This window comes from Zootoca vivipara, chromosome 2 (assembly GCF_963506605.1).
Source record: "Zootoca vivipara chromosome 2, rZooViv1.1, whole genome shotgun sequence".
NCBI lineage: Eukaryota > Metazoa > Chordata > Lepidosauria > Squamata > Lacertidae > Zootoca > Zootoca vivipara.
Window position 1 is genome coordinate 499,100 of NC_083277.1, and position 25,437 is coordinate 524,536.

Sequence of the window (25,437 nt, forward strand, 5' to 3'; positions counted from 1 at the left end):
ATTTGGGATGCAAGTAAAGCTGTCATGCGAGGATTTCTGATACAACAAAATGCAATAAGGAAAAAAAACAACAAAATGAGAAAAAATAAAAAATCTTGGAACAATTAAAAGAAAGAGAAAAGAAATTAAGAACAGACCCAAAGAATCAACAGTATCAGAAAAGCATTAAATTACTACAAGTTCAGTACTCACAGTTATTAAACCAGGAAATTGAATGGAAGATCAAAATGATGAATAAAAAAACTTTTGAATCAGCCAACAAATGTGGGAAATTGCTTGCTTGGCAGCTGAAGAGACGACAGAAGATGAATACGATCACAACTTTAAAAAAGTATAAGGAAATAATACAGAACCCTGCTGAAATAAACAATTATATAAGAAAGAAAAAGATCAAATGACAAGGATCAAACCATTTCTGGAGAAGAATGGACTGCAAAAGATTCCGCTAGAAATGAAAAATCTACTTAATTATAAAATAACAACACAGGAGATAGAACATGCAATAGGACAAATGAAGATATGAAAAGCACCAGGGCCAGATGGACTTTCAGCAAAATACTATAAAGTGTTAAAGGATTGGTTGATAGAACTGCTGAAGGACGTGTGTAATAATATTTTAAGAGGGGACAAAGCACCCGACACCTGGAAAGATGCCTACATAACCCTGATACCAAAACCAGATATGGACAGAACGCAAATGAAGAATTATCGCCCCATTTCCTTGTTAAATGTGGATTACAAAATTTTTGCAAATATCTTGGCTGCAAGATTCAAGAAAGTATTGAAAGACCAGATTCATCAAGATCAAGCAGGTTTTTTGCCTGCAAGACACATGAAAGATAATATTAGAAATATCATTGATATTTTAGAACGGTTGGAAGTAAAGATCAATACTAAAGCTGTGTTAATGTTTATAGATGCAGAAAAAGCCTTTGATAATATCTCATGGAGTTTTATGATACAGAATTTGGAAAATATGGAGGTGGGACAAGGATTTATTAATGGTATAAAAGCAATCTATTATGACCAGAAAGCGTCTCAGTGATCAAGATGGCGACGTGAACGGTAGCCTTGTTTTATGCTCGGTAAAGCTTTTGTTTTTATTTTCTGCTTTGAGGGGTTTTAAGGGCTCTAAGATGCCTTAGGGCGTTTATTTTAGAAGTTTTATGGTTTTATGGTTCAGATTATTTCTACTTCTCCCATAAATCTGCAAGATAACGCTGTAGATAAAGACTGTTAAAGGGAGCGGGGCTCATTAACAGCACAACCTGCCCTGACCCTGCAGTTTCAAGAAATTTTCTCCTTATCTTCTTGCGAAACGCTGCAGGCAGCATTCCAATGAAGCTACGAGCACTGCCAAAAAACAGACAAATATCAGGGATTTCCTGCCTGACAATGACCTAAATGAGATCTGTAGAAACTTCCCTACCGCAAACAGTTATGAGGTCCTTGCTCCCAGTACAGCTCATGAGGAGCCTACCGACATTGTGGATGGTCCACAACCAGCCTCGAGCCTGTGTATGAAGGAACAGAAGGAACAGACTCTCGAGTCCCTGCAAAAAACTTCACCTGAATTATCCCAGTCACCAGCCCAGTTAAACGAGGACCAAGAGGCACTGGAACTGCTAATCTGCCAGACTGAGTTGATAACACATACCATCACCAACTTATATAAAAGGCTGGATGGGATCGAAAAGAAGCTTGAAAAAGTCCTTGGCCTGTTCAGTTGCCCCCCCTCACTTCCTCAGCTTAACAATATTGCAAACTCCGCTCATCCCTGCCCAAGTGTGCAGGCCAACCTCGCACCAAAACAAATGAGATGCCTGCCCAACCATGTACAAAACTCAAGCCTGCAACTCCAAAACAGCAAACTTGCAGTACTGGTGGGAAATCACCCCTTGAACTATGACAAATGGGTGGATAAACACTCGGCCGCAAATTCCCTGACCCAACTGTTGGGGCAGACACTACGACCCGTAGATATCGTGGACATCTCATGGTTGCCTTCTGGACCTTATATGAGACGTATGGTTATTAACTTTAGAGCTGCCCATCTCGTTGCAAAGATCCTAAAACTAAGAAACCGTACAAGAAAATGGTACATCTATTTTACAAGGGTATTCACCAATCTGACCAGTACATCGCTATGCACCAGGATAGGTGCTGCCTGTGTTGATGCTGGGCCTGTGTGCCACAAAGAACAAATAGACGGGAGAATGGAGCCAGGGACCCCAAACAAGGGCAAATCTATTACCCCACAGGGAGTGGCAAGCCTGCCTGCAAATAACTTAATTGATTTTCTACACCCCCCGCTTGGTACCCTGGTCTCTACGTGCAACGAGCCTGATATTGGACTACCCAAGCAAGACCAGTCTGAAATGCTCTCGTCCTCATATGCCTCGATGCCGGAATTGGAGGCTTCCATCGTTCTAAGCCCAATACGCAATCAAGATTCACAGCATTTGTCAAATCCTGACCCGCTAGCAGTATCGACGCAAGATACAGCTGTTGACCTGTTACCTTTGCAACCTACACGGGTCAGCAAAGCCCTTGCTCTGGAAAAACCAGCTGAACATCTTGATATTTGTAATAGTGTCATCGAAGATCCTCTGGGCCACATAAACTTATTGGCCCCTCAGTTAAAGTTATTACACCTACCTAGGGACCAGCGACCTCAAACCTGGAACCACCAAGCAGGGCAGAAAGAGGATGAGCCTAATTCAGGAGCCTCAAACCATCGGAAAAGAGATTGACTGCCACTATTTCCACCATCACCCTATTTTCACATTCTATCTTGGAATGTGGCGGGATGGTTATCTAAGCAGGGTGATGTCGACCTTCTGGATTTCCTTACAAAATTTCAGATTATATGTCTACAGGAGACATGGTGTCTAGATCTCCATGTCCCTCCTTTACAGGGATATGAAGCCTTTGCTACCCCTGCGATAAAACCAAATATCCGAGGCCGACCTAGTGGTGGTTTAGTCACTTTTGTCTCTACCAAGCTAAAGTGCAAGGTCCGGCAACAGCAGTGGGTGAAGAGTAACAACTTACAAATCCTACTGATTTCTAGCAGTGAAGGAGGAGATTTCCTTTGCTTTAATATATATATCCCTCCCATGGGCACCCCTCCCCAGTCGTCACAAACCTGGGAAGATTTAGAGCTATGTTTGGAGAAGGCTGAACTAGAACTCCCTGGCATGGATATCCTGCTGGCAGGTGATTTCAACGCCAGGATAGGAAATGACATCAATATGTACTGCTCTAAATCTCAGTTCCTGCCAGAGGCAGACTGGTTTATTCCCTGGTCCTCTGACGATAAGGTCTTGAATAAGGCAGGCGTTACATTAATGGAGACTGCCTTCAAACATAATTTGTATAATTTGCATGGTACCTATATGGACAGGTCAGGGGGTTTCTTTTCTTTTCTCGGGCCTAGAGGTGCGAGCGTTACTGATCATATCCTGGTCTCCCCAAAACTTTTGGAGAGGTCACAGGGCTTCAGGACTTTCAATGGAATTGAGAGTGACCATCTTCCTATAGCAATCTCACTAACTCCCCTTGGTTTGGAGGATCCGCTACACCATCACTGTGCAGACCCACCTCCAACTCTGGCCCTCCGTAGGCGTAAATGGAACAGCGACCCTGAATCTAAAATCAAACAACACCTGCATTCATCAGACTTACTGGCCTTGAGAGACCAGTGTATCTTATCTAATTCTGACCCCTTTTCAACATTCCAGCGGGTCTCAGAGTCGCTCTTCCCACTACTTACGAACTCCAATCCTCCCAAACAACAAAACAATTCGAGGGCCTGGTTCGACAAAGACTGTAGGAACTTAAGATCCTTGCTTAGAAAATTACAAAATAAGGTAAAACAGGAAGGGACTCTGTCCTCCATGGAAAACCTGCACAGGTGGCGTTCTCATTATAACAATACTCTAAAATTTAAGAAATCCCTCTACAGAAAGGAACAATGGGAGGCACTTGACAAAGCGATCAAATTGCGGGACGACAAAAAATTCTGGGAAATAATTGCTCAGGGAGTTTCACCCAAAGGGAAAATTGTAACCAACAGTATTTCATCTAACTTATGGTACCAACATTTTCCCCAGCTATATACAGCTCCAAACATTGTTAAACCAAGCCAGTTTCCTCCTCTTAAAAACGATCTATTAATGGGCTGGGATCCTGTTACCGAATTAGAATGTTTACAGCTAATTAAAACACTCAAAAATGGCAAAGCTCCCGGTGAGGATATGATTCCTCCGGAGGTGTTTAAACTAAATGCCCAGTGGTGGGTCGCTATTTTGGCCCAACTTTTTACGGTAATAAATGATACATGCAGAATCCCACCAAACTGGAAACTGAGTCTCGTAGCCCCCATCTATAAGAAGGGAGACCCCCAAGACCCTTCAAACTACCGCCCCATAAGTCTCCTGGACATCGCGTATAAACTTTATACTCGTTACCTGCTAAATAAATTGGTTGACTGGGCTGACCACTCTAACTTGTTTAATCCGGAACAGGCAGGGTTCAGAAAGGGCCATAGCACAACAGGTCATTGTTTGGTACTACAGACAATGATAGCTAAGTATACAAAGGTACATAAGAGCAAACTTTTTGTGGCTTTTGTAGATCTTACATCTGCTTTTGACTCAATTTGTAGGGACAAATTATGGCAAAAACTATATCAAACAGATATTGATAGACGACTTCTCAAAATACTTAAGAGAGTTGCATACAGACACCATAGTTAAAATCAGAACTGGGATGTCAGGCAACTATATTGACCCAATGCCACTGGGGAAAGGAGTTAAACAGGGTTGCTTGTTAGCGCCATTCCTCTTTAATTTTTATATAAATGACATTGTTCAGCATATGGCGAAGTACAAGTCATCAGCTCCTGCCCTGGAAGGCAAACACCTGAATATATTGCTATATGCTGACGACATGGCTGTCATGGCACTTACTCCAAGGGGCCTACACAGCATGCTGGAGGGGCTCGCAGCTTATTGTTCCCAAAACTCTCTAAAGATAAACTATGACAAAACCAAAATTGTGGTGTTTACTAGAGCTCACCACACATTTAGAAGGTCTCTAGATGAACACAGAATTGAACAGTGTCCTTTTTAAAAATATCTTCATTCCCCCCCCCCCCCGCCCAAAAGCCCTCCCTCCCTTCTCAGCTGCCCTGTTTGCAGATTCAGGGGGAGCCAAAGCACATATTTATCTCTCTCCCGCCCCTCACAATATATATATATAGATATCTTTTGCACCTTTTTTTCCGGCCTCCTCCTCCTCCTCTTCTGGGAATGTGAATGGCAGCCCCTCCCCCTCCATCCTTCGCTCCCCCCCTCCCCCCTTCCTGCCTCTCTAGGAAGCGGAGCTCACTGACCCTTGGGGAGGAATGAGTGACGCCTCCCTCCCTCCCAGAAGACACAAATTCTCCTCCTTCCAAACAAGCTCTGAATATCCTGTTTCTTTCCTGATCATCTCCCAGCTTCGATCCCCGGAGGCGGCACAGAATGAGACACACACCCCCTTCAGAAAAAGTCCTCCCCCTTCCTCTCTTTTCATCCCTTCCCAGGAGAGGGGGGGAGGGGGATCCCGTCATTTCCCCACCCATTTCCCAACGTGGGGGAGGCAGGGCTGTGACGTAGAGTGTCCCCCGTTACAACAGCCCTGCAGAGTAGACCGGAGTTGGGATGCACCTTTTGGGCTTGGAAAAGTGACTTATGACAACCCTAAATGGCGTTATCCCTTGCCATTATATCTATCTATCTATCTATCTATCTATCTATCTATCTATCTATCTATCTATCATTTATCTATCTCTTCTATCCACTTATTTTATGTGAGCTGCTTGGAAGACAGCTTTGTCTCAAAGGCAAGATTGAAAAACAATGATTTCACCCCCACTGGTAACAAAGAGCTATTCCACCCCCCTCCTCTCCATGGGGGGCTGGCGACCTCCAGATCCAGGGCTCTCCCCCTTCCTTTCCCCCTTCTCCCCACTGCCCCTTTGAAGAGCCATAGCATCACAGAATCTGAGAACTGGAAGGGCCTGAAGGGTCATCTAGACCAACCCCCTGCAAGGCAGGCATCTCAGCTCAAGCATCCAGGACAGGTGGCCCCCCAACCTCTGCTGAGTCTGTTCCCCTGCCAAGCAGCTCTTGCTGTCCGAAAGGCTTTCCAAATGCTTAGTCAGAATCTCCTTTCTTGCAACTTGAAGCCATTGGTTGGAGTCAGACCCTACAGCCTAGAATAGAGGTATCTTTTTTTGTGGCTGCCTCACCCTGTGGACTCATGTTAAGCTAGTGGTCCACCAAGACCCCCAGATTCCTTTTCACATGTCCTGCTAGGAAGCCAGCTGTCTCCCATCCTCTCTTTGTGCAGGTGGTTCTTCCTGCCTAAGTGTAATAAAACAACCCTTGTGTTGCAGACTTGAGTCAATAAATCAAAAAAAGGGGGCAACACGTCGACCAATTCCAACTGATGAAATCTGCTTAATCTTTATGAACTGTGACATGCGAGACAGTGATCCAAGGGAATCTTCCTGTTTCGGTTTGGTCTTCTTCAGTTATTTAACTACAAAAATGATAATAAATATATATCTTTCATTATATCACACATTCAATTCACAAGTCTCTACAGTCCATCATCTCTAAGTATTGGAAAGATACAGAAAGATACAAGGATAAAACAAAACATACCTTAGTGATAGAATATAATCTGCGGAAGAGGGGTCTTACACATATGGAACCCCTGCTGCCTAAAGCAGGGAATAGAAAGCTTAATATAGAGGAGGGGTCAGCAACCTTTTTCAGCCGGGGGCCGGTCCACCGTCCCTCAGGCCATGTGGTGTCTTTATCTCTCTCCCGCCCCCCACAATATATATAGATATAGATATATTTCGCACCTCTTTTTCCTCCTCCTCTGCCGACCTGCTCCTCTTCTGGGAATGTGAATGGCGGCCCCTCCCCCCTCCCTGCCTCTCTAGGAAGCGGAGCTCACTGACCCTTGGGGAGGAATGAGTGACGCCTCTCCCCCCCCCCCAGAAGACACAAATTCTCCTCCTTCCAAACAAGCTCTGAATATCCTGTTTCTTTCCTGATTATCTCCCAGGTTCGATCTCTGGAGGCGGCAGGGAAAGAGACCCCCCCATCTCCCAAAAAGTCCTATCATCTCTTTTCGTCCCTTCCCAGGAGGGGGGGGGGCGGGGGATCCGGTCATTTCCCCGCCCATTTCTCAACGTGGGGGAGGCAGGGCTGTGACGCAGGATGTCCCCGTTACAACAGCCCTGCAGAGTAGACCGGAGTTGGGATGCATCTCTTCTATCCGCTTATTTTATGTGAGCTGCTTGGAAGACAGCTTTGGTTCAAAGGCAAGATTGAAATACAATGGTTTTCCCCGTTTGCAACAAAGAGCTATTCCACCCCCCTCCTCTCTTGGGCTGGCGACCTCCAGATCTAGGGCTCTCCCCCTTCCTTTCCCCCTTCTCCCCACTGCCCCTTTGAAGAGCCATAGCATCACAGAATCTGAGAACTGGAAGGAGCTGAAGAGTCATAGGATCATAGAGTTGGAAGAGACCACAAGGGCCAACCAGTCCAACCCCCTGCCAAGCAGGAAACACCATCAAAGCATTCTTGACATAGGCCTGTCAAGCCTCTGCTTAAAGACCTCCAAAGGAGGAGACTCCACCACACTCCTTGGCAGCAAATTCCACTGTCGAACAACTCTTACTGTCAGGAAGTTCTTCCTAATGTTTAGGTGGAATCTTCTTTCTTGTAGTTTGACTCCATTGCTCCGTGTCCGCTTCTCTGGAGCAGCAGAAAACAACCTTTCACCCTCCTCTATATGACATCCTTTGATATCTTTGAACATGGCTATCATATCACCCCTTAACCTTCTCTTCTCCAGGCTAAACATACCCAGCTCCTTAAGCCGTTCCTCATAAGGCATCGTTTCCAGGCCTTTGACCATTTTGGTTGGACACGTTCCAGCTTATCAGTATCCTTCTTGAACTGTGGTGCCCAGAACTGGACACAGTACTCCAGCTGAGGTCTGACCAGAGCAGAATACAGTAGTACTATTACTTCCCTTGATCTAGATGCTATACTCCTATTGATGCAGCCCAGAATTGCATTGGCTTTTTGAGCTGCTGCATCACACTGTTGACTCATGTCAAGTTTGTGGTCTACCAGGACTCCTAGATCCCCTCGGAACTGTTGTCTTTCAGGATCCCCCACGAATCTAACCCACATTACTGTAATGTAAACATTTATCCCAAGAAAATAAGGATGTTTTAAAGGGTAGAGGTAAAGGGCCCCTGACCATTAGGTCCAGTTGTGGACGATTCTGGGGTTGCAGCGCTCATCTCGCTTTACTGTCCGAGGGAGCTGGCGTACAGCTTCCAGGTCATGTGGCCAGCATGACTAAGCCGCTTCTGGTGAACCAGAGCAGAGCAATTGGTTCCGAACCGCTGACCTTCCGATTGGCAAGCCCTAGGCTCAGTGGTCCCATGAAAGGGTAAAGGTAAAGGGCCCCCTGACCATTTATCCCAATAAATATACCAAAATAGGATGTCCTATTTCATTACTACTACTACTCCTCTGGTTGGCTTCCGAGAGAGAGAGAGAGAGAGAGAGAGAGAGAGAGAGAGAGAGAGAGAGAGAGAGAGAGAGAGAGAGAGAGAGAGCATCTTCAGAATGCTTTGTGGATCGACCCAAACAACAGGATTCAAGTTACAAGAAAGGCAACTCCAACTCAATGTCAGGAAGAACTTTCTGGCAGTTAAGAGCTGCTTGACAGTGGAACGGTCTCTCTCCTTCCTTGGAGGGCCACCTGTCTTAGATGTTTGAGTTGAGATTCCTGCATTGCAGGGCGTTAGACTAGATGACCCTTGGGTGTAGCTTCCAGCTCTACAATTCTATGGTTTAATGTACAGTGGTGTCTCGCTAGATGAATTTAATTCGTTCCAGGACTCAATTCGTCCTACGAAAAATTCGTCTAGCAAGTCGCGGTTTCCCATAGGAATGCATTGAAACTTAATTAAGGGACAGGGACCCAGATGGCGCTGTGGTTAAACCACTGAGCCTAGGGCTTGCTGATCAGAAGGTCGGCGGTTCAAATCCCTGTGACGGGGTGAGCTCCCGTTGCTTGGTCCCAGCTCCTGCCAACCTAGCAGTTCGAAAGCACGTCAAAATGCAAGTAGATAAATAGGTACCGCTACAGCGGGAAGGTAAACGGCGTTTCCATGTGCTGCTCTGGTTTGCCAGAAGCGGCTTTGTCATGCTGGCCACATGACCTGGAAGCTATACGCCGGCTCCCTCGGCCAATAATGCGAGATGAGCACGCAACCCCAGAGTCGGTCACGACTGGACCTAATGGTCAGGGGTCCCTTTACCTTTATGGGCTCCGGGGGAGTGGCGGCAGTGGCGCTTGCTCTCTTGGCTCGGGGAAGGCAGGCAGGCAGGCAGGCAGGCGCCCTTCCCCCGCACCGCCGCACCTTATGGCTCGGGATCTCCAAAATGTTATTCTTTGTGGACCTTAAGATACACCGTGGGGCATACCAGGAGAGGCGGTCCTGTATGTACGAGGTCTTTAAAGGTCAAAACCAACACCTTAAATCTGATCCTGTACTCCACTGGGAGCCAGTGCAGCTGGTAAAACACTGGATGAATATGGTCCCACAGCAGGGACCCCGTAAGGAACCTCGCTGCGTCATTCTGCACCCGCTGGAGTTTCTGGGGCAGCTTCAGGGGCAGCCCTGCGTAAAGTGAGTTACGATAATAAAGCCTGGAGGTGACCATCACATGGACCACTGTGGCCAGATCAGGGCGAGAACGGTAAGGGACCAACTGTTTAATGTGGCGGAGATGGAAAAATGCCACCTTAGCTATGGCTGCAACCAAACTCTTGACAGAAGGCGCTGGCACTAATTGAGCCCCCACAACAGATGGGAGTTGGCCCCCCAACCCCATGTCGTCCCGACCCAGCCAGAGGACCTCTGTCTTCGAAGGACTTAACTTCAACCGGCTCCCACCTAGCCGTCGAGCCACAGCTTCCAAACACCTGGTCAGTGTGTCCGGGGCCGAGGCAGGGCGGTTGTCCACCAGCAGATAAATCTGGGTGTCATCAGCATATTGATGACAACCCAGCCCAAAACTCTGGACAATCTGAGCAGGGGGACGCATGAAGATGTTAAAAAGCATCGGGGAAAGGATTGTGCCCTGCGGCACTCCACACACCAAGGAGTCCCGTGGCCACAACTCCTTCCCTAGCGCCACCCTCTGTCCCCGACCTGAGATAAAGGGGCGCAGCCATTGTTGGACTGTGCCCTGAATCCCCACGTCGGCAAGGCGGTGGTCTCAAAGTTTGTGATCGACCATGTTGAAGGCTGCTGACAGATCTAAAAAGAATCAGCAGTCCTGACCCGCCTTGATCCAGCTGTCTACGGAGATAATATGTTAGGGCGACCAGAGCCGCCTCGGTCCCATAACCAGGGCGAAAGCCGGACTGAAATGGATCCAGAGCCGAAGTTTCATCCAGAAACCTACCCAGCTGATCGGCAACCGCTCTCTCAATTACCTTACCCAGGTATGGAAGATTTGAAACCGGGCGGTAATTGGAAAGATCTAAATAATAGGTGCTTTCAGTCTTTCTGTCTCTTCATGGTTCCATTATTGTGATTATAACAGTGGGAGTGATGCTGCTGTTCCTATAATATTAATCTAACTCTGCTTCCAAAGCAACACCACCAAACTCAGAACAATTTTGTGCAACTCTCCATTCCCATATATAAACATTTCCACCTCCCTCCACCAAACACCAAAACCAGCTCACTCTCAGTCCGTCCTCATTCAGAAGCAACACTCCAGACTCACACACTCCCCCTCCCTATCTAAAAGTACACTAAATATTATATTATGCTTACTATTGTGAATTGTTACCTTGATTACTTTAAATACATCTCTAGACAATGTTGTATACTGCGTTTCTCACATTTTAAGACGTGCCTATAAAATAAGCCATGGCACAATTTTCATGCGTTGAAAAAATATAAGACATACCCCGAAAATAAGCCTCGCCAAAACACCAGCGCCGCGTGGAGCCCCGAGCCAGCAGGACCCAGCTGAAGCACCGACAAAGCGCCCGGCAGCGCCGCACAGAGTGCCCCGAGCCGCAGGAGAAGGAGGAGGATTCAAAGTGCTACAGAGCACTGCTGGGTTCCGCTGGCTCGGGGTGCTCCACGTGGTGCTGCTGGGCGCTTTGTCGGCGCTTCAGCGGGGCGCGCTGTTGGGTCCCGCTGGCTCGGCACTCCACGCGGTGCGTGCTGCGGGCCCCGCTGGAGCACCCCGAGCCAGCGGGGCCCAGCAGTGCTCTGTAGCACTTTGAATCCTCTTCCTCCTGCGGCTCGAGGCGCTCTGTGCAGCGCTGCCGGGCGCTTTGTCGGCGCTTCAGCGGGTCCCGCTAGCTCGGGGTTCCACGCGGCGCTGCTCGGTGTTTTGGCGAGGCCCTCCAGAACTACACTTAGCACTACGGCTTATTTTCGGGGTATGTCTTATATTTTTGTCCAGAAAGTATTTAAACGAGATCCAGTGAAAATATAACCAGCTGGTGTCAAGTAGGAGAGAAACAGGTTCTACACTCTAATAACCAAAGTATATTCCACATTCCTTCTATTTAAACCGTGTCTCTTCTTTTGATGGCCTGTAGAGTTTCCACTCTTACAACTCTTAACACTCCGAGTCTTTTGATGGTTTGAAGACATCCACTACAACGGAATCTCTATCTAATGCCCTAGCTTTTCTTTTTTTAAAAAAACCAATTTATTAAATTTTCCAATTACAAACCAATTATATCATATCAATTATTTCAAATTATACAAATACATATCAATTAAACCAAATATTATGCCAAATCATAATTTTATTTACTTATTTATTTTGGACTTCCCAGGCTTCAATGTCTGGGGATTCTGAGTAATGCCACCCTAGTCCAAATTTCAAAATCTTATCATTATAATCCAAAAGAAGGTATAAAAACAGATTTGGTGATCTGCTTAATTTAAAGAATGCATGAAGAGAGAAAATTATTAAAGATAGGGAGAAGTTACATTATTATTAGGGAATTAGGGCGAAAACAAGCAAATGAAGAAAAAGATGGATAAATGATAAGTCGACAATCGGAAGTTTTTTAGAGCTTAATTTTAAATGTTTTTTCTTTATTCCCCCTATTTTCCTTCTTCTTCTCTTTTTTCTCTCTTCTCCTCTCTCCCTATTTGTTTCCCCTCTATATCTTCCTCTCTCCTACCTTTCTAGATCCTGCTATTTTGTTTTAGTTTTGCTGTATTGGAACAATTTTTCTTTGATATTTGAGGATACCAAAAGGATAACTTTACATAATTTTGTAAAGATATGTCTATTTGGGAAATTATGTTGTTTATGTATTTTATGTTCTGTTTGTCTATTTGTGTTATGTTATATTATGTTTTGTTATATTTCATTATATTATAATTTGTTAAGTTATGCTATGTTATTTTTCTTTATTACTATGATGATACGCTAATGTTCACTACGGTTTAACGATTTAAATAAAGATTTTGTTTTGTTTGTTTTTTTAAAAAATGCCTGGGGATTCTGAGTAACGCTACTCCCTGCCATCGTAGTCCAAATTTCTAAATCTTATCATTATAATCCATTATAGTCCCGATCTTTTCCCAGCAATTCTTCTAGTTGTTATCTTCCTCTTTTGTCGCAGCTTTTGTGATAGACATGAAGCGAGATTTAACACAAAATCATTCTTCCCGTGTGGGTTTTTTGTCCAGTCCAGCCTCCCCATAAATCCTCCTTTTACAAACTGGAGTGCTTCTCTGGCCGCGCCGACATTCAAGCAGGAGCAGACGCCATCTTGAAGATCTCAGATATCGTATTCCAGCTTCTCCTCAAAAAGTCCACCGATTGCCGAAATGCAGCTTTTTCAGGCGGGGAACAGCCAAATAGAAATATTCACACTCTTCTTATAACAGATTTATGGCTCCCCCGCCCTTTAGCTGCTCTCTGCCTCCTGAATCTTCAATTAGGCAGCTCTTATCTTGTTCAAATTCAAAGTGCGTCACGGCTCATAAATCCACTTATAATTGTCCAGAAAGTATTTAAACGAGATCCAGTGAAAATATAACCAGCTGGAGAGGTTTTGCTCTTGCATACTTAGCAGAACAGCTTCCAAAAACATACAGAATGTCAATCCTCTATTATATAAACTCCAATAGCCACACAGTTTATTTCCTAATTTCTCGTTTGTTCCAAATATTAAGGACCATCCGTCCAGGGAAGGTGGTTAGTGCTTCTTAAGGTATAGAAAAAAAAACAGTTTTGCTTCCCTTTTCGTTCCGTCCAGATCATTTCCCCCCCCCCCCTTGATGTGGTATTTCCTCGATTCACTTATCACTCAGAAGCTGGAATTCCGGGCAGTATCTTCTCCTCCGTCTTTTGAAGCATGTCCATGAATTTAAATCCAATTATTTCTCTTAAATCCTGGAACTCGCATCTGGAACGAGCACCCATGAGGGCCCGAACTCCTGGAGGCCACCCTGTTCGAGTGTAAGAAGTCCACTCTCAGTGAAGCTCTCCCCACACTCAATGCATTTAAATGGTTTCTCCCCTGTGTGAGTCCTTTGATGAATTCTAAGCTCTCCACTCTGACTGAAGCTCTTTCCACACTCTATACAGTTAAATGGTTTTCCTTGTGTGAGTCTGTTTGTATTCTTAGTGTTCCACTACAAGTGAAGCTCTTTCCACACTCCATACATTCAAATGGTTTTTTCCGTGTGGGTTTGATTATGTAAATTAAGGCTGTCACTTCTACTGAAGCTTTTTCCACACTCCATGCATTTAAATGGTTTCTCCCCCGTGTGAGTTTGATGATGAATTCTAAGGTGTCCACTCTGACTGAAGCTCTTTCCACACTCAATACATTTAAATGGTTTCTCTCCTGTGTGAGTCCGTTTATGAATTCTAAGATATCCACTGTCAGTGAAGCTCTTTCCACACTCCAGACATTCAAATGGTTTCTCCCCTGTGTGAATCCGTTGATGAATTCTAAGGTGTCCATTGCGACTGAAGCTCTTTCCACACACCATGCATTTAAATGGTTTCTCCCCCGTATGAGTCCGTTTATGAGTTCTAAGTACTTGATTAGAAGTGAAGCCCTTTCCACACTCCATGCATGCAAATGGTTTCTCCCCTGTGTGAGTCCGTTGATGAATTCTAAGATTTCTACTCTGACTGAAGCTCTTTCCACACACTATACATTCAAAGTGTTTTTCCCCTTTGTGAGTTTGATTATGTAAATTAAGGCTGTCACATCTACTGAAGCTCTTTCCACATTCCTTACATTTAAATGGTTTCTCCCCTGTGTGAGTTTGATGATGAATTGTAAGGTGTCCACTCTGATGGAAGCTCTTCCCGCACTCCTTACATTTAAATGGTTTCTCCCCTGTGTGAGTCCGTTGATGAACTCTAAGGTGTCCATTGCGACTGAAGCTCTTTCCACACACCAGGCATTTAAATGGTTTCTCCCCTGTGTGAGTTTGATGGTGGTTAGTCAATGCTGTACCATCAATATAGCTCTTCCCGCACTCCATACATTTAAATGGTTTCTCCCCTGTGTGAATCCGTTGATGAATTCTAAGGTGTCCATTGCGACTGAAGCTCTTTCCACACACCAGGCATTTAAATGGTTTCTCCCCCGTATGAGTCCGTTGATGAGTTCTAAGTACTTGATTAGAAGTGAAGCCCTTTCCACACTCCATGCATACAAATGGTTTCTCCCCCATGTGAGTCTGTTGATGAATTCTAAGGTGTCCACTCTGACTGAAGCTCTTTCCACACTCCAGACATTTAAATGGTTTCTCTCCTGTGTGAGTCCGTTTATGAATTCTAAGATATCCACTGTCAGTGAAGCTCTTTCCACACTCCAGACATTCAAATGGTTTCTCCCCCATGTGTGTCCGTTGATGAATTCTAAGCTTTCCACTGTTATTGAAGCTCTTTCCACACTCCATACATTTAAATGGTTTCTCCCCTGTGTGAGTCCGTTGATGAATTCTAAGATATCCACTCGCACTGAAGCTCTTTCCACACTCCATACATTTAAATGGTTTCTCCCCTGTGTGAGTCCGTTGATGAATTCTAAGGTGTCCACTCTCACTGAAGCTCTTTCCGCACTCCATACATTTAAATGGTTTTTCCCCTGTGTGAATCCGTTGATGAATTCTAAGGTGTCCATTGCGACTGAAGCTCTTTCCACACACCATGCATTTAAATGGTTTCTCTCCCGTATGAGTCCGTTGATGAGTTCTAAGTACTTGATTAGAAGTGAAGCCCTTTCCACACTCCATGCATACAAATGGTTTCTCCCCTGTGTGAGTCCGTTGATGAATTCTAAGATTTCTACTCTGACTGAAGCTCTTTCCACACACTATACATTCAAAGTGTTTTTCCCCTTTGTGAGTTTGATTATGTAAATTAAGGCTGTCACATCTACTGAAGCTCTTTCCACATTCCTTACATTTAAATGGTTTCTCCCCTGTGTGAGTTTGATGATGAATTGTAAGGTGTCCACTCTGATGGAAGCTCTTCCCGCACTCCTTACATTTAAATGGTTTCTCCCCTGTGTGAGTCCGTTGATGAATTCTAAGGTGTCCATTGCGACTGAAGCTCTTTCCACACACCAGGCATTTAAATGGTTTCTCCCCTGTGTGAGTTTGATGGTGGTTAGTCAATGCTGTACCATCAATATAGCTCTTCCCGCACTCCATACATTTAAATGGTTTCTCCCCTGTGTGAATCCGTTGATGAATTCTAAGGTGTCCATTGCGACTGAAGCTCTTTCCACACACCAGGCATTTAAATGGTTTCTCCCTCGTATGAGTCCGTTGATGAGTTCTAAGTACTTGATTAGAAGTGAAGCCCTTTCCACACTCCATGCATACAAATGGTTTCTCCCCTGTGTGAGTCCGTTGATGAATTCTAAGTTTTCCACTCTGACTGAAGCTCTTTCCACACTCCATGCATTTAAATGGTTTCTCCCCTGTGTGAGTTTGATGGTGGTTAGTCAATGCTGTACCATCAATAAAGCTCTTTCCACACTCCATGCATTTAAATGGTTTCTCCCCAGTGTGAGTCTGTTGATGTTTTCTAAGTGTTCCACTGTCACTGAAGATCTTCTCACACTCCATTCTTTCAAACTGCTTCTCCTCTCTCTTTTCACACTCCATGTATTTAAATGCTTTCTTTGTTATTCCCATTGAACGTGGCCCCCCAGAATTCTGCCTGTCTTCTCCATTGCCTGCTTTGGGGGGCGAAGAGGGGAGGAACTCCTATTTGTTTTCTAGGAAGAGAAGAAAGGAATATTACAGACATCAATCAGCACGTGCTCTTATTTTAAAATCTCTCTTGTCCTCCATGTTCCCAGTTTTTAGCAAATACAAATGAAATAATGTCAAATAAAGGTAATGCAGTTCAGAAGCATTATCTTAGAATACGGTTGAAATGTGGGGTTTACTTTTTATAAAAAGTGGTTTTTATAAAAGACCTCGAGATCTTTATTAATCACCTGGACAGTCCCTTTTGCCTCAGGAGGTGCATATTGACCATTTTTGGAGACCCATATATAAGTATTGTGGTCGGCTGAAGGAGTGCTCAGGTAGGAGAATGTTCTTGGGGTTGGACCTGCCGCCTGACACTGGCCTACCTTAGTGGAGATTCCCAGTCCAAGCCTCTCTCACTGTTCTTCCCCCTTTGCTCCTACTGGAAATCATTTACAGTGGTCCCTCGACTCACGAACTTAATCCGTTCCGAATGCACATTCGTAGGTCGAAAAGTTCGTAAGTTGAAAAGTGGTTTCCCACGGGGGAAAAAATATTAGGAAAAATTCGTAAGTCGAAAAAATTGCATTTAAAATTCGTAAGTTGAGGAAACCACATTTAAAACCGCAAACGGTTTCCGTTCGGATGTAGAAAAATTAGTAAGCGTGCGGCCATTTGTCCCGTTCGTAAGTCGAAAACTTTGGATGTTGAGTAATTCGTAAGTCGAGGGACCAATGTATTAAATTTGTATATTTCTCTTTATTTGAAGATCACAATATAAAAATATGTGTGGCACTGAAAAAGGTAAATATTAAAGGTGAAGATTGTGGGAAAGAAAAGAAAGAAGATTACTCAGGAGAAAGGAAGTGAAACCGGTGATGTTTCCGCCTGAGTGTAAAGGAGAAGCCAATATTTAAATCAGTTTCTAAGATAAGATATCTTTATTGTCATTGTTCCCTTGCGGGAACAACAAAATTACAGGGAAATTACATATTCCCTGGCTGTTTTTCTCAGCCACGATTGTGTATTAGAACCTTTGCCACAGATTTCATTTGTTCTTTTTCAGGTAAATCTTTATTTACTATCTTAAATTCATACTTCTTTAAACCTACGGTAATCACAATTGTAACAAACAATTAACTACAGCATATCTTCTTCCCCTAAATTCATAATAAATGTTAATTAACTTAGTAATAAAAATAATAAAAATAAACCATCTATAAAAGAAAAGAAAAAGGATTAAGACATAGCCAACTTCCCGACATTTCCCGATGTATTTTACCTTTGCAACATTGAAAGTACTCACACTCTTCTCCTATTCTTAGTCAATTTTTAGTACTTTCTTATGACATGTCATATCCAGTTCCTTTATTTCTAAGAGTTTATCTTGCCATTCCCTTACTGTAGGTTTATTTTCTTCTTTCCAATTTGCCGCAATCAGTATCTGGGCTGCCGCTACGGCATATAAGAACATTTCTCTTCTATTGTTTGGAATGTTCTTACCTAATATTCCGAGGAGGAACGCTTCTGGTCTTTTCACCAACGTTACCTTAAATATCTTTTTCATTTCGTCAGAAACGAGGTTCCAAAATTCCTTAACTTTTCGGCAGGCCCACCACATGTGGTACATGTCTCCCTTTACTTCTCCACATTTCCGACATTTATCAGATTTTTTAAAAATCTGACATTTTAGCCACAGATTTCATCCACACACACCTTTAGTGTGGGCAGCAGTGCAGGAAGGCAGGGCGGGGGGAGGGAGGGACAGCGCTGCAAGTGGTCAGACCCACTGTACCTTCCTAAGCAAGCAACTTTGGGGGTGAACAATTTCCTTTAAAAAGCTCTTCCCCGGGGGCCGGCAGGGGTTTCTGCGCTGCTGAGTGTGGACACCGTGGATTCATAGTGTTAGGGTCTCAAGAACCCTTAAGATCCAGTTCCACCAACTCCCAAGTAACTGAGCCCCTAGGGCAGGCTTGTCCAAAGTCCGTTTCAGGGGCCTAATCCGGCCCCTGTGGCAGTTTATTTCCTGTGGTAAAAGTCTAAATAAAGGTCCACTTTTCAACTTCTACTCTAAAAAAAGGTCCACAACTTTGGTTGGCCCTTTGACAGGCCCTCACGTCCCTTCCCTTCATCAAATCTGGCCCTCTTTGGACACCACTGCCCTAGGGGAACCTTCTATGCTGAGGTGAGGCATCTCTGGCCCTCCAGAAGTGGTTGGACACAAAGTACCATCATCCCAAGGAAAGATGGCATATGGCCAGGGATGAGGGGAGCCTTATCTGGTGGGACACACTTTCTCCATCTTCCTCCTCCCCTGAAAACGCTGAATATCTGTATTTCATTTCCTCCTCCTTCTTCCCTGATCTCCAAGATCTTCCTGATACAGTCCAACTGCACACATTCCCAAATAATCCTGCACCACTGACTTCCTGAGGCTGCTGCATTGTGTCGAGGACACTGGCAATGGGACAGCACCTTCCCCTGGATGAGAGGATAGAGTAGGCATTGGCAACCTCCGGCCCACGGGCTGGATGCGGCCCACGGAGGCCGTTTATCCGGCCCACGAGCCACATTGAAATTGCAATAATAGTAATAGTAATAGTAATAATAATAATAATAATAATAATGCAGGCTCTTGAGGGGGGAACACGGGACCCCACCCATTTCCATAGCAATCTTCCCAATCTCTTAAATCCCACAGATGTGAGATCTGATATAGTGGGAATATATAGCCGGCATTTGAGTGGTAGTGGATAAAGAATGAGTTGGACAATAATATTAAGGATACATAGTGTTGTAAGAATGTAGTAGATAAATAGTTAGCGGAATATATAACAACGGGAATACATTCATGTTTAAAATATAATTTATGCATTAGGGATTAACAGGAAGTCAAAACTGTGGTTATATATAATTCTGAAATATGGGGGAATTTTCTTTTCTTTTCTTTTTTTATGTTTACTCACTTAGGTTGCGGTTATATGTATTTTCTTTTTTGTTCTCATGCCGAACTATAAAAGATAACAACTTAGGTGGAGTGGTATAATAATAATAATTATTCTATTAAAAGGTATAGTCTTATAGGATATGTGATAGAGAACAACATAGTGAAAAGCAATACAGTGGTACCTCGGTTTAAGTACACAATTGGTTCCAGAAGTCTGTACTTAAGCTGAAGCGAACTTTAGAATCCTAGAGTTGGAAGAGACCACAAGGGCCATCCAGTCCAACCCCTTGCCAAGCAGGAAACACCATCAAAGCATTCCTGACAGATAGCTGTCAAATCTCCGCTTAATGACCTACAAAGAAGGAGACTCCACCACACTCCTTGGCAGCAAATTCCACTGCCGAACAGCTCTTACTGTCAGGAAGTTCTTCCTAATGTTGAGGTGGAATCTTCTTTCTTGTAGTTTGAATGCATTGCTCCTTGTCCGCTTCTCTGGAGCAGCAGAAAACAACCTTTCACCCTCCTCTATATGACATTTGAACATGGCTATCATATCACCCCTTAACCTTCTCTTCTCCAGGCTAAACATACCCAGCTCCCTAAGCCGTTCCTCATAAGGCATCGTTTCCAGGCCTTTGACCATTTTGGTTTCCCTCCTCTGGACACGTTCCAGCTTGTCAGTATCCTTCTTGAACTGTGGTGCCCAGAAATGGACACAGTACTCCAGGTGAGGTCTGACCAGAGCAGAATACAGTGGCACTATTACTTCCCTTGATCTAAATGCTATACTCCTATACTTTCCCATTGAAAGTAATGGAAAGTGGATTAATCTGTTCCAGACGAGTCCACGGAGTACTTAAACTGAAAGTACTCAAAAAGAAGCATCCTTAAACCGAGGTATGACTGTACTCAGTGGTGGAGCTTCATGCTACGGCACCAGGGGCGGGGTCTGGCGCCTATTCTGGGGGCGGGGCGGGCAGCCGCCCTTCACCCCTGCTTGCTCCGCCACTGACTGTACAATGTTATAACAAATGATTAACTGTTTAATGTATTTTTTTGTTTTATTGTGATTATTAGTTTGTTTTGTGATACAAAAAAATTTAGATAATAAAAATTTATCTAAAAAAAAGAAGATATACTGTGGTGGGAATATTGGTGGAATGGAGAGAAGGAGTTGGACACAGGTATCTCTGGATAGGAACCCTTTAGATGCTTCTCCCCAGAAACACAGGCATGTGGGAGAGACTGTAGTTGCCAAGACAGAAGCCTCAAAGGGCGGAAATCATAAAGTGGGCTTCCTCCCTTTCCTCTTTCCCCCCATGGTTGGACTCCCTATAACAGCCCCCAGTGCCCCATGCAGGAGCTGACCTGGGACTTATGGCAGGGCAAGGACTGAGCTTCAAGGGAGGAGACGGTGGGTGGATCAGGCCTCCTGTTCAGGGATCTCTCTCTGGTCTTCTCCAAGGAGATTCCTGGGCAGGAGGGAGAAGTCAAGGCAGGCAGCCCCCAAGTCTCTCTCTCTTTCTCCAAGATGGCTTCCATTCCTCCCCCAGGGATGCTTCCCTCCCTCCCTCTGCCCCCCAACTTCCTCTGCCCTCCTCCCTCCACCCCCAGTCTCCCCTTTGCCCAGAGGCCCCCCTGGCAGGCTCACCCTTCCTGCCAAATCTCTCCCAAGCGCCCCCCCTCTCCATCCGGAGGGGCCTCGCCAGATGAGCAGGGAGGGGGGAGAGGAGGGAGACGGGGGGTCTCTATCCAGGCCTCTCTCCCCCCCTTTAACGCTTCCATGGACTCCCTCTCTCTGATTCTCCACCCAAAGGGGAGCCAGGATCGCGGCACCCCAGGGATTCCTGCCAGGGGGAACCCGGAACTGGCAGAGAGACGCGGAATTGGGCCCTGGGTTCAAGTATCAGCCTTGGGGGGGGGCTCCCATTTCCATTCCCCCTACTTTTCTTTCACCCCCCCTCCCCAAATCCTGCCCTCACTTCCCAACAGTCCTGTTTGCAGATTAAGGGGGAGAAAAAGCGCATCCTTCTCTCCCCCTCCCCACAATATAAAGATCTATTTTGCACCTCTTTTCCCTCCTCCTCCTCCTCTGCTGACCTGCTCCTCTTCCGGGAATGTGGATGGAGGCCCCTCCCCCTCCCACCTTGGCTCCCCCTCCCCCCTCCAAACCTCCCTGCCTCTCTAGGAAGCGGAGCTCACTGACCCTTGGGGGGGGAATGAGTGACGCCCCCCTCCCTCCCAAAAGACACAAATTCTCCTCCTTCCAAACAAGCTCTGAATATCCCGTTTCTTCCCTGATCATCTCCCAGGTTCGATCCCCGGAGGCGGCAGGGAAAGAGACCCCCCCCACCTCCCCAAAAGTCCACCATCTCTTTTCATCCCTTCCCAGGAGGGGGGGGGGAGGGGGATCCGGTCATTTTCACACCCCGTTCTGCAAAGTAGACCGGAGTTGTTAGGCGCGTTTGAGGCATCCGCACTTATTTTATGTGAGCTGCTTGGAGGACAGATTTGGTTCAAAGGCAAGATTGGAATACAGTGGTTTTCCCTATTCATAACAAAGAGCTATTCCACCCCCCTCGTCTCCTTGGGCTGCCGATCTCCAGATCCAGGGCTCTCCTCCTTCCTTTCCCCCTTCTCCCCACTGCCCCTTTGAAGAGCCATAGCACCACAGAATCTGAGAACTGGAAGGGCCTGAAGGGTCATCTAGACCAACCCCCTGCAAGGCAGGCATCTCAGCTCAAGCATCCAGGACAGGGGGCCCCCCAACCTCTGCTGAGTCTGTTCCCCTGCCAAGCAGCTCTTGCTGTCCGAGAGGGTTTCCAAATGCTTAGTCAGAATCTCCTTTCTGGCAACTTGAAGCCATTGGTTGGAGTCAGACCCTACAGCCTAGAATAGAGGTATCTTTTTTTGTTGCTGCCTCACCCTGTGGACTCGTGTTAAGCCAGTGTTCCACCAAGACCCCTGGATCCTTTTCACATGTATTATTATTTACTAGTGGTTTTCAGCCCGTTTAATAACGGGCGCTAGAATCCTGGGGTTCAGAGAAGCGCTTGCGCAGCGCTTCTCCGAACCCTGGGACCCGTCCTTGCTGTCGGCGGCAGGGGGACAGGAACGGAGGAGCGCTTTCTCCTTCCTTCCTCTCCCCCAGCCGCCGACAGGAAGGACGCGCACACTCTCCCCCCCCCGCCTCCTCCAACCGCCGCTCCTCACGGCCAGGGAGGGTTGTGAGGAGGCCTTCGCAGGCCTCCACCCTCGCTTCCCTGACGTGCCCTGCAGTGAGGCGGTGTCCGGCGGGAGCGGCGGTTGGAGGAGGCAGAGGGGGGGGAGAGTGCGCGCGGGCAGTCTCTGCTGTCCAATCCCTGTGTCTCTGGGGTACATGCGCAGTACCTCAGGGACACACGGGACAACTGGACGCAGGGACATCTTGGGCATTATTATATAGGATTATTTATACCCCGCCCATCTGGCTGGGTTTCCCCGGCCACTCTGGGCGGCTTCCAACAAATACAAAAATACATTAAAATATCACAGATTAAAAACTTCACTAAACAGGACTGCTAGTAAGCCAGCTGTCCCCCATCTTCTCTTTGTGCAGGTGGTTCTTCCTGCCTAAGTGTAATAAAACAACCCTTGTGTTGCAGACTTGGGTCAATAAATCAAAAAGGGGGGGGCAACACGTCGACCAATTCCAACTGATGAAATCTGCTTAATCTTTATAAACTATGACATGCGAAGTAAAATAAAAAAAAAAATCCTTCAGTAGCACCTTAAAGACCAACTAAGTTTTTATTTTGGTATGAGCTTTTGTGTGCATGCACACTTCTTCAGATACAGTGAAATGGAAGTTTCCAGGCACTTATGTAGAGAAGGGGTGGGGAGGGGTGGGGATGGGGAGGGGGGATCACTCAGAAGGGTGGTGGAAATGGGTGATTGACATGCGAGACAGTGATCCAAGGTAATCCTCTGGTTTCGGTTTGGTGTTCTTCAGTTATTTAACTACAAAAAATGATAATAAATATATATCGTTCATTATATCATACATTCAATTCAGGCCAATGGCAAGCGTGAACACGAGTCTCTACACTCCATCCTATCTAAGTATTGGAAAGATACAGAAAGATACAAGGATAAAACAAAACATACCTTAGTGATAGAATATAATCTGCGGAAGAGGGGTCTTACACATATGGAACCCCTACTGCCTAAAGCAGGGAATAGAAAGCTTAATATAGAGGAGGGGTCAGCAACCTTTTTCAGCCGTGAGCTGGTCCACATGGGGGGCCGGACTATATTTTTTTCGGAGGAAATGAACACATTCCTATGCCCCACAAATAACTCAGAGATGCATTTTAAATAAAAGCACATATTCTACTCATGTAAAAACACCTGGCAGGCCCCACAAATAACCCAGAGATGCATTTTAAATAAAAGGACACATTCTACTCATGTAAAAACACGCTGATTCCCGGACTGTCAGTGGGCCGGATTGAGAAGGCGATTGGGCCGCATCCGGCCCCCAGGCCTTAGTTTGGGAACCCCTGATATACAGTTCCACCACAGGTAACACCCTAGTCAATCAGGGCTATTGGAGTTTTAAAGTTACATGCAACCTCAAGTTCCTGAAAGTAATATGATCAAATGAAACAATTAAAATCTAACTCAGAGTTCAAACCTTCCGGGTGAAGCGTTTTAAACATGAAAATAAATTGTGATTCTTTTTGTCTTAATAATTTTACATAATCACGGCCAGCGTTCACCTTCCTTCTATTAATCCACAATACAGTATAAAGCAAATCCGTGTCTGAATGATTGTTAGCTAAAAATGCTCAACCAGGGGTGCTTCCCGCACAGCATTCCTAACGCGGGATCAACAGACCGGATAGGAGATCCTATATAAAACAAATTAGCTGAGACAATATGTCTCCCAGGAGGGGAAGGGATGTTTTTATGTATTTTAGGCAAACAATAAAAGATAGGGATCCGAGGATGAGGGGGAACTAAATATTCAAAAACTTGTTTCTTTATGTAGCTCATACTATAAGCTTGTTGTGCAATAGTTTTTAAGATAGTAGTAATAGAGTCCGTAGGATCATTCCCAATCTGACGATAAAATTTATCGTCTGATAACAACCTTCTTGCCTCTGAAATGTAATTATGGGAATCCTGTATAACAATCCCTCCCCCCTTGTCAGCGGGTTTTATCACAATATTCTGATCCTGCGATAAATGTTTTAGAGTAGACTAAGCTGCTGAGCCTTAGATTAAATATCCCTGGCTCTGAGCCCCTTCTGTTCCAACTGCTCAAGATCTCGCAACAATAATTGATAAAACACATTAATAGCTGGATTGGAGTTGATTGGGACAAACGTAGATTTAGGCTTAAACTGGTGTATTATATGGTCACTAGTATCATGAAGCCCGTTAAATTAACGGGTGCTAGAATTAAATAGCAGGGTTCCCCCCCCCCCAGTGACTCACCCGCCGCCACCACTTCAGCCCCTCACTCAGTCCCTTCCCCTCCTCCCGCCCCAGCCAGCTGCCTCCTCAGCTTCCTCTCTCCCTCCCCATTTCCCACCCTCTTTTTTCTACTCCTCTCTCTCTTTCTCTCTCTTTCTTTCTAATAATAATAATAATAATAATTTATTATTTATACCCCGCCCATCTGGCCGGGTTCCCCCAGCCACTCTGGGCGGCTTCCAACAAAACAGAAATTCTAAAATACAAAAATCCATCAAACATTAAAATACAGAAATCCATCAAACATTAAAAGCTTCCCTAAACAGGGCTGCCTTGAGATGCCTTCTAAAGGTCTGGTAATTGTTGTTCTCTTTGACCTCTAGTGGGAGGGCATTCCACAGGGTGGGAGCCACTACCGAAAAGGCCCTCTGCCTGGTTCCCTGTAACTTGGCTTCTCGTAGTGAGGGAACCGCCAGAAGGCCCTCAGAGCTGGACCTGAGTGTCCGGGCAGTACGATGGGGGTGGAGACGCTCCTTCAGGTATACCAGACCGAGGCCGTTTAGGGCTTTAAAGGTCAACACCAACACTTTGAATTGTGCTCGGAAACGTACTGGGAGCCAATGTAGGTCTTTCAGGACCGGTGTTATGTGGTCTC

General features: G+C 45.4%; 1 protein-coding gene across 1 annotated transcript in view; it reads right to left on the minus strand.

Moving 5' to 3' along the window:
- Positions 1-25,437, minus strand: part of LOC132591778 (zinc finger protein 208-like) — a 70,202-nt gene that overhangs the window by 8,021 nt on the left and 36,744 nt on the right. The window contains exons 2-3 of the mRNA XM_060272201.1: positions 13,820-16,398; positions 6,923-6,973 (exon numbers count right to left, since the gene is read on the minus strand). Coding sequence (XP_060128184.1) covers positions 6,923-6,973; positions 13,820-16,315 — 2,547 coding nt within the window. The 5' untranslated portion in view covers positions 16,316-16,398. The remainder of the gene's footprint in view (positions 1-6,922; positions 6,974-13,819; positions 16,399-25,437) is intronic.